The sequence below is a fragment of the Sinohyriopsis cumingii genome, chromosome 2 (genome assembly GCF_028554795.1).
Source record: "Sinohyriopsis cumingii isolate HCF-2022 chromosome 2, ASM2855479v2, whole genome shotgun sequence".
Lineage (NCBI taxonomy): Eukaryota > Metazoa > Mollusca > Bivalvia > Unionida > Unionidae > Sinohyriopsis > Sinohyriopsis cumingii.
This window is the reverse complement of record NC_142962.1, coordinates 31,740,324-31,758,102: the sequence shown is the minus strand read 5'-3', so window position 1 is coordinate 31,758,102 and position 17,779 is coordinate 31,740,324. Positions and strand designations below refer to the sequence as shown.

The following is a 17,779-nucleotide window of genomic DNA, read 5'->3' as shown; positions in this document are numbered from 1 at the left end:
GAAAAGAAAAAAATAATTGTTGACTTAGAAACAGTGGTGTTGGGGAAGAAACAAACTCTCTCTCTCTCTCTCTCTCTCTCTCTCCTTAAATTAGTTGTAATCGGAATGGTTTCTTTCGCGTCGTACTTCTAACATTTCACGTCCTTGCTAATAGCATTTAAAGTGTTCCGTTCATCCTTGACTTGCCTACAGGTACGATTGCTTGCGGTAAATTGAGGCGAAACCCTGATGCATATGCCATGGGTAAATAGTAACTGGTTCAAAATAAAGTGGATCAAAAGTCGAGTATTTTCCATAAGATGGCACAAGACTTGACTGAAGGTGTATTGAAAAAAGAAATTACATGTGAAAAAAGAAAATGGAAAGGAAGAAAGAGAAGGAACAATGTGGAAGCAGCTGGAAGAAGAAGAGGAATGGAAGATGGAGACAAATTACTCTAGTTTCAGGCTCACAGTTTCTTACATAAAGCGGAGACAATGCTATAATGTGAGACCAATGATGTCCAGTCGTCCAGGATCTAGGAAAACAACCAATAGCCTTTTTCAGAGACACCTGTGTCTCCTAGAAAATATATACTACTCAAACATTGCAATATATTATGTGTTCGCATATTGGTTTATGTCTTTGTCATCTGCAGTGTTTTTAAAAATACGTTTAAGTGGAAAAAATGAGGACCTTCTTTTCATGTTTGCGTGATTCTTCTTGACATAATATTGTATTTTTTCTGTGTAACATAGTTAAGATGCTTTTCTTCACGTCCCAGCTTAAAGAATATAAAGCAACGCGTTCTCCTGTCTTGCCATTTATCATCGACCAGATAACACTGAAGTAAAATGAAAAAGTAAAAGAAAGGGAAACAGGGAAACGTTGCTCTGCTTAGAAAGAATTGAACATTTCCTGGGCAGGGTAATGAGTGTTACTCCCATCCAAGGCATATCAAAAGGGGAATGATTCGCCTTCAGTATGGGTAAAGAACTGATCAAAAGACGTCATGAAGAAAGAATTGGAGAACATCAAAACAAGGAAGGAGAACCACGGATTAAGATAGAGGAGAGAGAGGAGTTTCAGTGTTTCAATCAAAACCAGATGAGGGTACAGCATAAGTTGAAGCAACTGGAGAAAGACGAGTGGCAACAGCAATCACAGCGGTCAAAACAAGCACCAGTCCTAAGAAGGAAAATTAGGGGATGGAGGCAAGCGAACCTGATGTTAAGACCAATCTCTTCGTCCGTTACACGACAGACTATTTGGACCAGATCTGCCCTTGGTGCCGAGTCCAACCTGGGAAATGTAGTTACCCTGGATATAAATAAACATCGGCAATTTAGGACAAAACACAACGGCTCTCTCCAGGCGATCCAACTCTATTATAAACAGAGTTTCTGTTTAATCATTACCAATATATTGTATATTGTATGGTTCTGTATGGCTTTGTCTTTATACAACTAACTAAAGCTTAAAAGCTCCTACCCTTCTTGTGTGATGGATTGTATATGGGTATAGTTTGTATATAAACACTCCTAACCTTTAGCTTGTGACAATATGTGTGTATGTATGTATAGTATATGCATTACTTGTGTGTGAGAGAACCGGATGGCCGAGTGGTCTAAGGATGTCTGCATGAGTTCGAGTCTCGTCTCGACCAACGTGAATATGTGAGAAAGCTTGCCAGTATCTTCCCGTGGGTCATCGATTCTACACGGGTTCATCCTTTTTCAGCATATGATAGTCTATACATGGCGGCTAGAATATTTGGTTGACGAAGTACCGTGGAATGCCCCGGAAAGAATCACCTATCCATAGGAAGCTACTGGCGAAGTTTCATACACACCCATATTGGCAGAGCTCGAGACTCGAACCAAGAGGACAGAGGTAAGTTGTTAGTAATCAGTAAATGCACGCACCTTAGATCACTTGGCCATCTCAGGCCACGCATGTTCGACAGTATAATGTTAGGTATTACATTGTATATGTGGAATTGTGTATAACAGATAACTAAGAGTTGGAAAGTTGCTCAGTGGATGTAGGATAGTAGATAACTATTTAACATTACATTTCCCCTTGTGCCCGTCACATTTTTTAAACATAAGGCGTAATGTTAAAGTTCCCTTGTGTCCCATAAATGTTCAGCATGAAAGAGTAATGTTAAGGTCCCCTTGTGACCCTGAGCGACATCTCCATTTTAAATTTCCCTTGTGCCCCATAAATATTTCAAAACGACAGCCAATGTTAAATTTCTCTTGTGCCATTTATTGACATTTCCATGTTAACCTACGATGCAACGTTAAGTCCCTTGTGCCACAGAAAGAAAAGTGCAAGTACCATATAGTAAGCTGAAAACAAAGCATGTCAATTCACACATTTAAGATAAAAAAGGACAATTTATATATGCGAGATAGATTGTTGTAAACTTAGTTTCACTGTACATTGATCCAGCGTCATTTTAACGGCATGTATAAGACGATTATCTAAGACTGATTATGTTAACACAAACTCAAAAGATGGGATACAAATATTTTTAAAGAAAACCAACACAAAACCACCCAACAAAACAAAATAAAACAAGCAACTACTAACAAACACCGGGGTCTGGACAGCAGACCCAAGACACCTGATGACGAACGCAGGGACATTGCATTAGCCATAATGGTCAAAGAGACTACAAATAAAATTCAAAAATCAACAATAACAACAACCTTTGTTGTGGTAGGCTACGGTTGCCGCATGTAAAGAAAAATTACTGCTGGTTATATTCGATTCCTTTCATTTCGAAAGGACATAAAATAGTGCGAAATAATAAGCAAAACATACGGGTTACTAATTATACAGATGGGTTATACTACTTCAAAGTAGTTCCACATATATTGCGCCGTCAAAAATAAAATCTTCTCCGTGTATGGGTCTCTTCGTGTGTGCGTGTATGTAGAAATGCAAGTTGTGCCAGAAGACTTGCCGAGCTCCTGCCACAAATTTTAGTCCTAAATGTTTGATTTTTCTTTTCTGCCTGCAAACACATTATTTTTTTTCTCAAACACCAAGCGAATGAGTTGTCATTTGATTTTAGATGGCACAATATGTAAAAATTATACCACTATACGTGTTTGAATTTAAACCGATGGAGTGCGACTGTAATTCTATCTCTTTGCAACAAGTGTACTGGAAATCATTACTCTTGTTGGTACATCCAATAGCATATCTAAGATATTTGTACATATTTCAGATCATACATGTAATACCTATCAAAAAAAAAAATATTAAAGAACTACATTTAAATTGCAAAGGCAATAATTCTATTTTATGTGAGAAAACATATTTGTTACGTCTATTGTCGCTAATAAAACAAGTTCAACTGCAAACTGCACAGACCCAGGTCTGCCGTCCCATAGTGCGCTGGCAGATCTGGTTCTGTGCTGTCTGTAAGTATTATTTAGTAGAACAAACATTATAGACCTGATATGCGAGCGCATTATGCTACGGCAGATCAGGATCTGTGTTGTTTACAGTTGGACACGATTTATTTCAGGGAGTTGAATTAGAATTGTATTCATTTTTAGTCAACCGCTTTGATATAGTTACTAGTAAAGATCACTGATCTTATCTAATTACTGTCGCTTAATTACTGATGGAGGTTCTGCAGCTTATCTGGTGAATCTAGTGACATTTCTTCCCTAATTTTTCATTTGCATTCGCTTTAGGTACAAAAGTCCATTAATACACCAAGGTTAATTGCTTCGTTCACAAGGATAATGTAGGTTAATTGTGCAAAACGTTATAACAATTTGCAAAACATAAAGCTGATACTATCAACGAATTTGGTAAACATTCCGCTCCCGACAAGACATATTGTATTTGTCAAATTCAAATAAATGACTTTCTTTAAAAAAAAAAGCCAACATTTTCCTTTGCATGTTATCAGAGTTCGTGCAAATTCTGGGATTGTAAATAATTATTTTGAGATAGCTGTGTTGTCTGATATAGCTCATACAATTCCGTGACACGTAACTAAAGTCAACGTTATAAAACCTGTTTTAACATAGTGTAATTTTAAAAATTAAAAACTCTGCAAAATGAAATGTACCACCAGCAATCGGCGCTGATATGACTTCATAGGAGACGTACATTCCAGCATCGCAGGGTGCAATCATATTTATAGACATATAGTAATGATGTTAAAAAGTTTCAGCTGAATAAAGCAAATAAAAAATGATAGGGAAGTTATATTTTCGAAGAATAAAAAAAAAAAAAGCTTTACGCTGACGCCAATGGTGCCCGAAAAGGTGATAATAATCTCAATGGCCTATTAAGTGGGTTTTCAGAATTCTTGTATAAAAAATTTTCTCTCTGTAGAGGATTGTAAATATTTAACTGGACATGGTTGTATCAACAAAAAAAATTCAAATGTGATCTAGCATTCCATTTTGGTAAGTGGTTTCTTAGAGACCTTTTTAGGTTATCCTATTTTTTGTGTTACTGCGTCCATGCGTGAGGGTGGATCCCCATGGTTTGTACCAGACTGAAAGGTCTCATTTCCAGTATGCAAAATCTGTAAAATGTGGTCTCAATTTAAGCGCAATTTTCACAAAGTTGCTGATCTGCATTTTTCCTTTTTTTTTTTTTTTTTTTTGTTTTGTTTTGAAAAGAAAGAAAAAATTCTAACTGCAGCTCTAGTTGATGAAAGGTCAACATATCGTACACAAACCGGAAAGACCTTCATGCCGTATCAGATTAAGCAAATTTCGGTAAAGCGGCTTTTGACAGATGCGACTTGCACGTTTGTTTCTCGTCTCTCTATCGGCAGTAACGGTGGCCCTATCTGGTTGTGGTTCCACATCAACTTCATACTGCTGTAAGGTCCTGATGCCAGAATACCTTCTGTTAATTCAAACTGCTGAAATTGTTTTTAGCAACCACTCACGTACGACGAAAGCGGGGCCATACTATAAGCTCGTAACCCTACCATATTGTTTTTCAAAGTGCTTCAAGATTGTTTTCGCTTTTGTTCCAAATTTTTCTAAACATTTTGCGTTGCGTTCCATCACCTTTTGAAATTATTGGTCTCACATTTTCAACTTGATTGCAAGTGATTTCTTATACTTTATAGTTCCAGCATCGATTTTACAGGTAGAAAGGTCTACAAAAAAAGTGCACGATGTCTTTGTAAAGCGCATTCAATATGTATTTGCTCAAAAGCTTGAATGAAAAAAAATAATGATTGATTACACTGTGTGTGCGTGTGTGTGTGAGAGACAGATGTGTGTGTGTGTATGTGAGAGAGAGAGAGAGAGAGAGAGGCCCATCAATTTATTATGTCGTAGAAAAAGACAGGCCCTATGTCAGAATTCAGGAGCGTACGCTGATGACGTAACATCAACTATAACATCATAACTATGGAGTCACATAGCTTGAAAGCAATTGTGTCATGAGGAGTAATATAACCATCAGTGAAAACTGGGTCAGTGTGACCCATTTTTCTTTGTTTAGTGATTTGTACTTTTGGGTGTAACTTAGTTTCTCGAGGATAGTTTGCATTTAGGTAATTTTGTCAGAATAATTATCATAGTCACCTAGGTTGGTATCTGGATGTGTAACATAGAATACATCACCTTTCATTGAAAATGAGGTCACTTACTTATATTGCATGGTCCTGTGATAATTCTTTTCCATGTAAGTTCAGTTTTTCAGGTTCATAGTTCTTCATTTAGGTTATTTCTCATGGAGTCACATAAGTTGGAAATTATATGTGTCATTCCATTGTTCAAGGAATCAAAAAGTCCACATAGATTAGCAGTCATGAAACAAAAATTAATACATGGTATTCATATTTTGCATCCAGACATACTTCCAATTATTTTATAATTATTTTTGGCTAATCCGGTCAATATGTATGCCAAGTGAGCTTATGGTATTTCCCAGCATGCATCATCCAGCTTTCAACAATTGCAATTCTTAAACTTTTCTTAACAACCACAAAACTAATATCATTCATACTTGGCCTACAACATTCTTTCATTAAAGTTTGTACGTTGGTACAAACAATGCCATACCGCCATCAAAGATAGCTACAGTCACTAAAAAATGGAAAAACCTTAAAATGACTTCTTTTCAAAAACTTCTCAGCAGAATTCGAGAAACTTTCAAATATAGTAATCTGCAGTCTCGTATGTTTGCCATTACTTAGAGCAGAATATCCTGTAAACGAGTTCTTAAAAACCGCTCAAACAGAATTTGACCAAATTTGAAATCATCTCGGCATAAAGGGGTTTCAGTTTTTAGCTCATATGGCTTTATGGCCATGTGAGCTTATGGTACGGCCCTGCATCCGTCGTTCTTCATGTGTCATCTGTCAACAATTGCTTGTCACCACTCAGAAGTCAGCATTTCTGATCTAATTTCAGTCAGATATGGAATACAGGTTTATATCATCTCATTATGGGATGAGTTCAAATAGGAACGAAATCCATGCATATCAATGAGGTGATTTTGTATCTGATTGGTTAACTTTGCTACCATTTTAAGGGCCACATTTCTGATTCGATTTTGAGTCAACGTGGAATTTTTGTTTATATTATTGCGATCTCGAATAAGATCAGTAGTAAGCGAGATTCATGTTCTGATAAAATTTTGATCAAATGTAGAATATATGCACATATATAATTAAGGTCATAGACTATTTCGTTAATGATCAGTACATAGTATCTTGCTGATACTGCATATGAATGACTGGACTTGTTACCCCTCTGCAAAGTGAATTTCGTATTTGATTTTGGTCAAACTTGAAATGTGGGATCCTATCATGTGTTCGATGATAAGTGAGATCCATGTTCATATGCAAGGTTAGCTCATAATGCTACCACTGCGTACGCCAAAATATCAATAACATATTAGAGCAAGGTAAGTAACATCTGATTGGAATGAGGATCATAAGTTTTGATTTGTGAGGAGTTCCCCAACCATACCCGAAACACATTTAAAACTTGTAATGATAAAAAACTGACTTTAAAAATTGTACTTTCTTTCAAAATGACCTAAGTACATACCCTAAACAATAGAAACTTAGTTCAACCCAAAGTACAAAACACTGAACCATGAAATATGTCACTGTGACTGAATTTCATTGATGGACATAGAATTCCCCATGAAACAATTACATACCAACTTATGTGACTAAACCATAATCAACAGAACTGGAGAAAAGCAGCTCACAAAAAGAGTTTATCAAGAACACATGATGATGGAATATGTCACAGTAGTGTAAATTTTACTGCAAGGTGTAGTACTCCGTAAGACATCTAAATGCTAACTTGTGTAACTCAAATAATCAAAAGTCTCTGAAAAAATGACCTAAATGTTAACATTAGCTTCAGAGATGATGCCACCTGTACCGCTTAATAGACTGAAGGATCAATGGATGGGCAGACAAACAGACATCACCAATCCATGAACCCAAATTGTTTTGCATTCTAGCCAAAGAAAATTCTGGATGAACCATACAAAGGAAGTAATTAAAATAAAAATTCTTCTTCTCTTACTCTCTTGATTAGTCCATCCTGACACTTTTAGTTTGAACACTAATTGCATAAATTTCATTACAGTACCAAACAACACAAATTTAAATGCCGATTAAAACGTTTAACCATACAGTTTTGATGAATGTAGCAAGAAAATTAGTCTTGCAGTTCTTTTTCAATCTAAAATATAAGGCCATCATTAGCAAGAGGCCCAAGCTGGTCGTTGTTTTGGTCACCCAGCAGCTGCCTGACAGCTAAATGCAAGAGCAGTTGATCAAAACATCTGGGCAAAAAAGAATGTTTTCTGTTGAAATTTATTCCAGTTCTGCTGACTGCATATGTAATAAAAACAATGTTTCAAGGCTTCTTGCTATGCTGTGAATATCCATAGTTGATGGCTGAACAATATCATTTGTACAATTCAGAGGACTTCACACAAGGATGCTTTATTTCCATATTTGATGGTAGATCAGTGTCATTTGCATAAAACTGGCGGACCATAATGCTTTATATTAAATTTAGTTCGACTCTGCTGAGATGTCATTTAAAGCTCTTTATGTGTCAACAGTGGTACCACATCTGAATATTTATCATCAAAATTTGTACACAAGAGGAGGCCCTTGTGCCATGGTGCTTTCTGTCAAATTTGGTCAAATTCTAAACAGAATTTTTTAAGAACCCCTTTCAATTTTTATTTATTTTTAGTAACAATGACTATATTTGAAGATGGATTGGCATCAACGATACAAATTTGTAAGGCCTTAATTCCAACCAGAAGGCCTTAATAATAATAATAATAATAATAATAATAATAATGAGGACATTGTATAGCACCTAATCTTTAGAAGCTCTAAGTGCTTTACAACATTAGACAACACCTATAAGATAAAAAACATATAACGATTTGATTACAAAAACAAACACCATGAAATTAGAAAACAATAAAAATAAAAATAAAAAAATAAAAAACAAACATGCTGAGAATATTTAAGGTAGGAAACACTATTAGGTCTTTAAGTTTGTTCTTGCAGTCGAAATAAGTGAGTTTTGAGAGCCCTCTTGAATGTGATCACTGTGTCTTTATGTCTAAGTTCAGTGGGCAATTCATTCCACGTTGCTGGGCCTTGGTATGCAAAAGAACGTTGTCCGTATGACTTTGTTTTCATAGTGGGAATAATGAGTATACGATTGTCAGAAGAGGAACGTAAGTATCTTGCTGGTGTGTACACATGGGTGAGGTCGGACAGGTATGTTGGAGAGTCTGACAGTGAAACATAGCACTGAGAACAAATTTTGTGTTTGATTCTGGATTGAATGGATAGCCAGTGTAGGGTACAGAGCAGCAGGGAGGTGTGCTCTGATTGTGGTACTCTAAGTATGATCCGAGCAGCTGTGTTTTGAACTTTTTGAAGTTTCTGGAGCAGATAATGAGATGAACCAGATATTGAGATAATTCCAAACAGAAGGCCTTAATTCCAACCAGAAGGCCTTAATTCTAAACAGTTCATGTAAAATGTTTATTATGTTTTCCTATTTTTATCAATAGCAGCCATTTTTGATGATGGATTTGCATCATTTGCATGAAAGCCCTTCATACTATTGTGCTGTTTGGCATATTTGCTTGAATATATTTGAGTGTTTTTCAGCTGAAGTTGTTTAATGATTCTTCTACTTTAAGTAATGGTGGCCAACTTTGGTGATGGATTAGTTATCATTTTGTATAAACATGAAATTGAATAATGACAGAGCTTCCTGATGAACTGGGTCCAATTCTATTTAGTGGTCCTGACAAGTTCTTGAAAAGTTTACCTTATTTTAGAAACGGTATCCAAATTTGATGCAAGATAGAACAAAGTTGTAAGGACTTCACACCAGAATATTTTGTAAAATTTGGTAAATTTTGTTCAGAAAATTGATTAGAGTTTTTTTATATTTGTAGTAATGGATCCAATATTAATTTGCTGATCATTTGTACAAGGATGAAGGTCTTCATTCCAGTATACCTGATGTTAAATTCTTTTGAGTTGTATCTGAGAAGTTGTTTAAAAAATCTTGAGTAATAATATTTTATGGACATTGGCACCATTTAAATGCCTTCATACCATGACAGTCTGCAAACCTCTTTTGAATTTAGTTTTGTGGTCTGTTTAGAAATTTGTTTAGTAGATGTTGACAGATGACAGATTGACGGATGATAAATTGATGGATGACAAACAAAGATGTGACCGTACTACATGTGTATGCTTGTCAGGCCTCCAGGTGAGATAAAGATTCTTAATTCGCTATCATATAACTGATGTTCTGAATCCACTGAGACTGGCAACTTTTGTCCAATAACTTTGTACGAAAACATCAGGGGCAGTAGACTATAAACCAGTCATTTTGTCTTAAAGTGACAATATCAACAGTCATTTTGTCTTAAGGTGGTAAATCAACAGTCATTTTGTCTTATGGTGACAATATCAACAGTCATTTTGTCTTAATGTGACAATATCAACAGTCATTTTGTCTTAAGGTGACAATATCAACAGTCATTTTGTCTTAATGTGACAATATCAACAGTCATTTTGTCTTAAGGTGACAATATCAACATTTGTCTTACGGTGACAATATCAACACTTTGTCTTAAGGTGACAATATCAACAGTCATTTTGTCTTAAGGTGACAATATCAACAGTCATTTTGTCTTAAGGTGACAAAATCTATTTGTAGTTTGCTTTATATACCATATTGCTGATTGGTAATTCATTAATACTGAATGTCAGAAATAAATTCAAGTTATGGCATTTGTAAAATAATGAAAATAAAATATGATGATTAACAATAACTTACATTCAGTAAAACCAACAGAGATGATAAAACTATATTTTCTTAAAATGCCAAACTAATCTCATAGCTGTTATTACCTTTCAGATCTAATTTTGTACCTGATCATTTTTCTTTTTATATACAGATGTCAATCATGCTCTAGAGTGTACATTGCACAGACTGCAAAATGATGGATAAATGAAAATTGAGCAAAAATGTACAAGCATCCTTTAAGGTACTTTTGCATTCAGATGCAGTCAGCTACTAATTTCCATGTTTGAAAGTACTTCTGCATGACAAATCAATTTCCATGTTTGAAAGTACTATTTGCATGACAAGGAAATTTCCATGTTTGAAAGTAATTTTGAATGACAAGAAAATTTCCATGTTTGAAAATACTATTGCATGACAAGGAAATTTCCATGTTTGAAAGTAATTTTGCATGACAAGAAAATTTCCATGTTTGAAAGTAATATTGCATCACGAGAAAATTTCCATGTTTGAAAGTAATTCTGCATGACAAGAAACTTTCCATGTTTGAAAGTAATTCTGCATGACAAATCAATTTCCATGTTTGAAAGTAATATTGCATGATGAGGAAATTTCCATGTTTTAAAGTAATTCTGCATGACAAATCAATTTCCATGTATGAAAGTAATTTTGCATGACAAGAAAATCTCCATGTTTGAAAGTAATTCTGCATGACAAGAAAATTTCCATGTTTGAAAGTAGTTTTGCATGATAAGTATATTTTCAACATTTTAAGTACATGTACTTTTGCATGAAAAGTAAATTTCGAGGTTTGAAAGGTCTTTTCTTATTTGGATACAGTCTGCTACTAAACTTCCATGTTTGAAAGTACATGGATTCAGATTCTTTATGCCAAAAGACAATTTTCACTAACCGTTAAGCTATGACATTGTTCTTGTTAAGGCTGACATAACAACTGCCAAAGATGTGATGATGTCATCGACATTTCTTGTATCTGTATGTTTATTACAATGAAATGAAAACAGAAATAAAACTTTATGACAGACACTTGACTAAATTTTTTTTATTTACTTAATCTGCATATTTATATGTATTATCAATTGAATGCAGTTTTTGCAATTGGTTCCAATTGAGTGATTTGGACTTTTAATGTAGATTTAACAATTTTTCAGCCATATTGCTATGATGTCTTAAGTGTGACAGTTTATAGTGATGTCTAGCACTGCGGCATAATGCCGCAGACATGTAGCATGATGTCCCACCCAGTCACATTATCCTGACACCAAGCCGACCAGTCCTAACACTAACCTCTTAATGCTGAATGCCAAGCATAACCTCTTAATGCTGAATGCCAAGCAAAGCATCTGTTAGTACCATTTTTGTAAGTCTTTGGTATGACTCGGCCAGGGATCGAACCCACAACCTCCCGCATCCGTCCAAATGAGTGCAAAATAAGGGAAATAAAGAATAAATACTGGCAAGGTTGAATTACTAGTGATTACTACTGATTCAGAATGAGTGCAGCAGAGGCTGCCATTCCGCAAATTTTGGTGACCCTTTCCACCTTATGACTACATAGCATTTCAGAGACACAGGTATCTAAATCCCATAATAATTACAGCAACAAATGCTGTCTGCAACACAGTATTAATCTAACCAAACTGATCAGGAACAATATACAGGCTGCAAAAGGCAGACAACTCTCAAGCAGTTTATTTCAGCAAATTGTTTAATGGTTTATTTATTTTAGCTGGTTTGGGAAATAAACTCTAGGATACAAATGTAGTATCATTGCTGTGAGAAAAAGTGGCTTACTTTGGTGCCGCAGACAAAAGTGCTATGGTCAAAATGAAGAGATAGTAAGTCTACCTTCTGCATTCTGATGTTCAATGATTTCATTAAAATAAATTACTCCTGCAGATTACTTTCTAAAATTGTGTTCCAAGTTTTAGTTTGATTCAAGTTTTTAAGGTTTGTGGGCAAGAAATTGCATGTTGGGACTCGACAAGTTATTAAAGTTTTTAAGGTTTATGGGCAGGAAATTGCATGTTGGGACTGGACAAATTATTAAAGTTTTTAAGGTTTGTGGGCAGGAAATTGCATGTTGGGACTGGACAAGTTATTAAAGTTTTGCCATGAATTTGACCGGGCTGGGCAAGTATTAAAATTTGGGCAAGTATTAAAATTTTCCTATGTATTGAATGAATGCTGCTTAGTTACTGAAGTTTTACTGTGTTCAAAACAAAGAAAGTGACAAGTGAGCAGTATAACAATTTATTCATTTTGAAATTAAAACTTCAGTTAGCAGTAAAATAAAAAAAATCATCTGATCATTTAAAGCCCAGATCCCACTTGACTTCTTGCCTGGTTTCTTTCATGGCACAGCAATGTATTTCATCTCCAACTTGAAAATCATCCTGAAAGTTCTCAAAACTAATACCACATTCCACATCCACTTTTATGCTTTCCACCTCATTCTTGTGATGCTTCAAGGAAGCTAGTTTACCTGAAACAGGAAATGTACAGTGATGTACAGGTCAGGCTAGAAATCTGTCATGTGACATTATCAGGCCAGAAATGTGTCATGTGACATCAGGCTAGAAATATGTCATGTGACATTATCAGGCTAGAAATGTGTCACGTGGCATAATCTGACTAGAATGTGTCATGTGACCTAAATGCCTTAGTCAACATGATACAAAGAAAGGGTAAAACAGGAAGTCATACAGGGGCCATAAGTCCATAAAAGCATTACAACTTTTTGGAAAATGTTAAGAACTGACTATTGTCTTTTTAATGTCAAGCTTCATACCAAATTAACTTTCAAATTTAAGATACTGAGCAGAAATGAAAGTTGCAATGGCTGTGATGTGATGTGATGGTTCATGGATAACACTACATGAACCTTCCAAAAGATCTGCCAAGAAAACAAAATTTTTTCAGTACATATCTATTTTCCGGATTTATTATGCCATAGTCCCCTTTTTTGTACTGATCCATGATATATTGTCTTTATTTTTGGAACATTATATTCAAACAAGTGCAAAAAGTATCAGCATATTACTTTGTGCTTGTATGTTTTGTTTTTTATTTAAACAAAAAGCTTAAATGAATTATGATAATTGATTTGTACATACCTAAATTAATTCAATACAAACAGAATAATGGTATATTACCTGTGTGAATTACTTCCCCATCACGGACAATATTGAACACCAATTTTTTGTTTAACAGTCCTTTAATACATCTGCATCCAGCAACAGAGACCTTCTTCTTGCCTTCTGTGACCTTGAAAGCCTGCAGGACTTTAGCTTCCCCTGTGTAGAATATGCATATACAGAGATATAACAACCCCTATTGATCCAAAATAGAAATGTCAGATTTCAAATATTATAATCTGGACATAAAAAGGAATACATGAAAATTCAAACATTAAATATTAATGATTTAACTGACATTATAGCTTTGTCTGTTAACCTTGTTATAAAGGTGTTTAAACTGTGGTCTGCCTACATAAATTATATCTGACTTGAACATTTAATTCTGATGGAAATTATCATAATGATGTGATCTGAGGTTAAAAACAGGAATAGTTCTGCCAATACTAATTCCTGGAGTTTTCCTCTGACATCGGATCTAGTCAGAAACCGTATGCAATTATTCTAACACTAATTCTTCTTAATGTTACAATGTGTGTTTGAAGTCAGGAAAATGTGTAGTGGCAAATTTTTAATATTTCTACAATAGTTCTACTAAATAGGCTGCTAGTTCCCCATGAGAAAACAATGCAGCAATCCTACTGTTAATGAGCTTTATGGGACAAAAGCTAAATACTGCATAAAATATTTTCCTGTGCAGTTTTCCATTTAGAATGGGCACATGATTTGGGGAAAAATGTATACCAACTGCAGACAAAATTTTAAAGAGTAAATTTTTAAAATTAGGAACTCTGGATGAATTTAAAATACCACTGATTGGAAATGGGCCCATAATTAGCCCCCGTGGACCCGTACAATAATTCCCTGCTGCACTAGCATATGACATGGAAATAACTACTTACCAACAATTTCCTGTACTTCCAAAATTGGAAGCTTTTTACTTAAGTTTTCCTTCATATCATCAAAAAGTTTGTATATGACTTTGTGAAGCTGGACAGGAACATTCATATTTTTTGCCATCTCTGCTATTTTAGATGGCATCTCCACATTAAATCCATAAACAATACCTGAAAAATGAAAATATTTTCTACTTAAAGACTGGCCAAAATGGGTGAGAACCTTAACTTTACCATACAGTAATCAACAATTATATAACCCATCCCTGTGAGGCTTTATGCAGTCTCCTGTTGCCAGTGTAAACATTAATCATGAAGAAAAGAAATTTAGCTAGTGCTCTTGACAATGAAATGCTGGCCAATTTTATAAAGATTTTTTTGTGCTTCTTTATATTGCTAGAACTTAACATGCAATCACTATATACTGGTAGCCAGTATTGTGCTATCATACCATCAAAAATGCACACACACATACACACACGCACACACTATTCTGGTAAACAAAACCGTAGATTTCCTTACATGTACACATGTAGATAAGTGATCAAATCCCATTTGTACCATATTCAGTTCCAAACCATTTTTTTGTACTTTTCAGTCATAAAATGGTCCTGAGAATTAAGTCTAAAAATCATCTGTTTCCCAATTTAAACAAGAAAGGCACAGACTGGTGTCATGACTGGTGCTCTTTGTTAAAAAAAAATATTTTACTCATGGGATACCCATTAGGTGTGTATTGTCACTCTCATGAGTTTTATTTTAATGTGGATTCTAAGATCTGCAGCTATAAAGGAAAAGTTAATGAACCCCATCAGCCCTTCAAATTCAGAAAAAACTATATACTATAAATATGTCATGTCTAAGAAAAAAAGAATATCGTAAATCATAATTATTTGATGATTCCCTACAACTCAGGCATATAAAGATCTTCATTAGATTATGAATAAATGTTGAAATTTTCAATCTGTTGTTGTTACATAATATTTCCTGATTTTTTTCTCTTAGTTATTTCTCAATTACTGCACTTTAGAGTGCCTCCCATTAGAGGTCACCTCAGAATATCAAGCACTCTGGCTCTCCAGCTGATCCAAAGCTTAAATCATTCAACGTGATTAATGCATCGCAGTCTGGTTACTGATGCAGCAGGATGAAAATTAAAAAGTAAGTATAGTGACACTTTTATGAGTATGTTTTCTAAGTAGCAACATGATAACAGGATATGCCAGCCGATTATATCTAAGTTAAATTAATTTACCTAACAGTTGTGACTAGACTGCATGTATTGTAACCATGATGAAGATCATTTTTCTTATTTTTCAGGTTTTGTTTTAAGCACACTTTTAACACATCCAGAGAAAATAGAGCTAAGTACTCATTCCAGTGGACACCAATGCCAAGGAAGTAGACCCAAGAAAGACCCCAAAAATTACATGTCAAAGAAAATGCATTTCAAATACTGCAAGCTATTACACTCAATCAGAAACAAAGGTTAGAACAGGAGATGAAGATGATATATCAAACAAATGGGTCTCCTGATGTGAATATCACAGAAGTGTGTGACAAATCTAAGTCCAGAAACAAACTAAAACTCTGCAAAATAAGATAATACGGGAGAAGGAGGGAGGGGAAGGGTTAAAAGTTGAATAATGCTACCACTAGAAATTGAACCTCAGACATATACCACCATATTCAAGCTCAGAAATCAAGGACTAAAAGTGTCTAGACTAGAGAGATCAGTAAGTAAGTGCTTTTAAAGATCTACTGAAATTTTCTTCTTTTCCAAGCCATCCAAGAATGCTTGTCTTTACTCTTATTTTCTCACCATTGAATGACTGGGCCAGCTGTACATCAGTTTCTGTTATATTGCCGATGCCATAGTGAATAAGGTCCAGCCTACATCTGCCATCTTTGTATGTGTCAAGTACATCCATGATAGCTTCGACTGACCCATCTACATCTCCTGAAAAATATGGAAATAATTACTAAGTGAAATATGACAATTTAAAATAGTTTAGAATAAGTTTTAATGACTCAGTAAATCTATCATACTGCAACATAAAATGTTCAAAAATTTACTCTCCAACAATTTTAACATTGCACAGTAAAAAAGATCCCATCAATGTCAAATGAGCATTTTTGAAAATGTAGTTATCTTGCTAAATTTATTAAAAACTACATGATAAAATTCTCCTTTAAAAAAACAAACTATCCTAACTGACTGTCTATGGAATGGCATAATTCAGTATGCACTATCTGAACTGACTGCTGATAGAATCATAATTCAGTACTCCCTATCCAAACTGCTTGCCAGTGGAATGGCATAATTCAGTACTCCCTATCTAAACTGCTTGCCAGTGGAATGGCATAATTCAGTATGCACTATCTGAACTGACTGCTGATAGAATCATAATTCAGTACTCCCTATCCAAACTGATTGCCAGTGGAATGGCATAATTCAGTATGCACTATCTGAACTGACTGCTGATAGAATCATAATTCAGTACTCCCTATCCAAACTGCTTGCCAGTGGAATGGCATAATTCAGTACTCCCTATCTAAACTGCTTGCCAGTGGAATGGCATAATTCAGTATGCACTATCTGAACTGACTGCTGATAGAATCATAATTCAGTACTCCCTATCCAAACTGATTGCCAGTGGAATGGCATAATTCAGTATGCACTATCTGAACTGACTGCTGATAGAATCATAATTCAGTACTCCCTATCTAAACTGCTTGCCAGTGGAATGGCATAATTCAGTACTGCCTGTCCAAACTGCCTACCAATGGAATGCCATAATTCAGTATTGCCTTTCCAAACAGACTGCCAATGGAATGGCATAATTCAGTATTGCCTTTCCAAACAGACTGCCAATGGAATGGCATAATTCAGTACTGCTTCAGTTTGCGTTACATCTGTATGAGGTGGTCCACTTTACAAGGTGGATATAATCTTTATTTAATAGTAATATTATATATAAAATTCCTCAGCACAAGATGACTTCACCAATATGTCACTTCTATGGCTCCCATTAGCAGTGTTATTTTGAGTGAGTACTGGGATATAAGTATATGAATTAACAGGCAAAGTTTTAGATGCCATAAGTAACACTAAAAATAATATATAGTCCTACCCACTTATATCGATATCACAAGCAACCTATGTCGATGAAATGCAAAGTCATGGTCACATGGTCTATTATTATGATCAAATTCGTCATGCCTATGTTGACACTGAGAAAAAACTGAAGGTAAATGTTGAAAGAACCCCATGGTCCCAAATTGAACAAATCCTTTGTTTTCTAATTGTTAATATCGACAAACTGCCAGTTCAAAACCATTCTTTGTTCTACAACTAATCATTATTGCTGCTGCAATAACAGACTGGCTTTTATTTGGTCCTCATTAGTTGGCCTTT

At 35.0% G+C, this 17,779-nt stretch overlaps 1 protein-coding gene across 2 annotated transcripts in view; it reads right to left on the bottom strand.

The window, feature by feature from the left end:
• Window positions 1–12,565: 12,565 nt before the first annotated feature.
• The window catches only part of LOC149804575 (translation initiation factor IF-2, mitochondrial-like), an 80,375-nt gene continuing 75,161 nt past the window's right edge, over window positions 12,566–17,779 (bottom strand). For both annotated transcript variants that reach the window (XM_089941739.1, XM_089941748.1), the window contains 4 exons: window positions 16,184–16,321; window positions 14,368–14,532; window positions 13,484–13,624; window positions 12,566–12,813 (listed from right to left, as the gene is read on the bottom strand). In XM_089941739.1, the coding sequence (XP_089797865.1) occupies window positions 12,638–12,813; window positions 13,484–13,624; window positions 14,368–14,532; window positions 16,184–16,321 (620 nt within the window). In that variant the 3' untranslated portion in view covers window positions 12,566–12,637. The remainder of the gene's footprint in view (window positions 12,814–13,483; window positions 13,625–14,367; window positions 14,533–16,183; window positions 16,322–17,779) is intronic.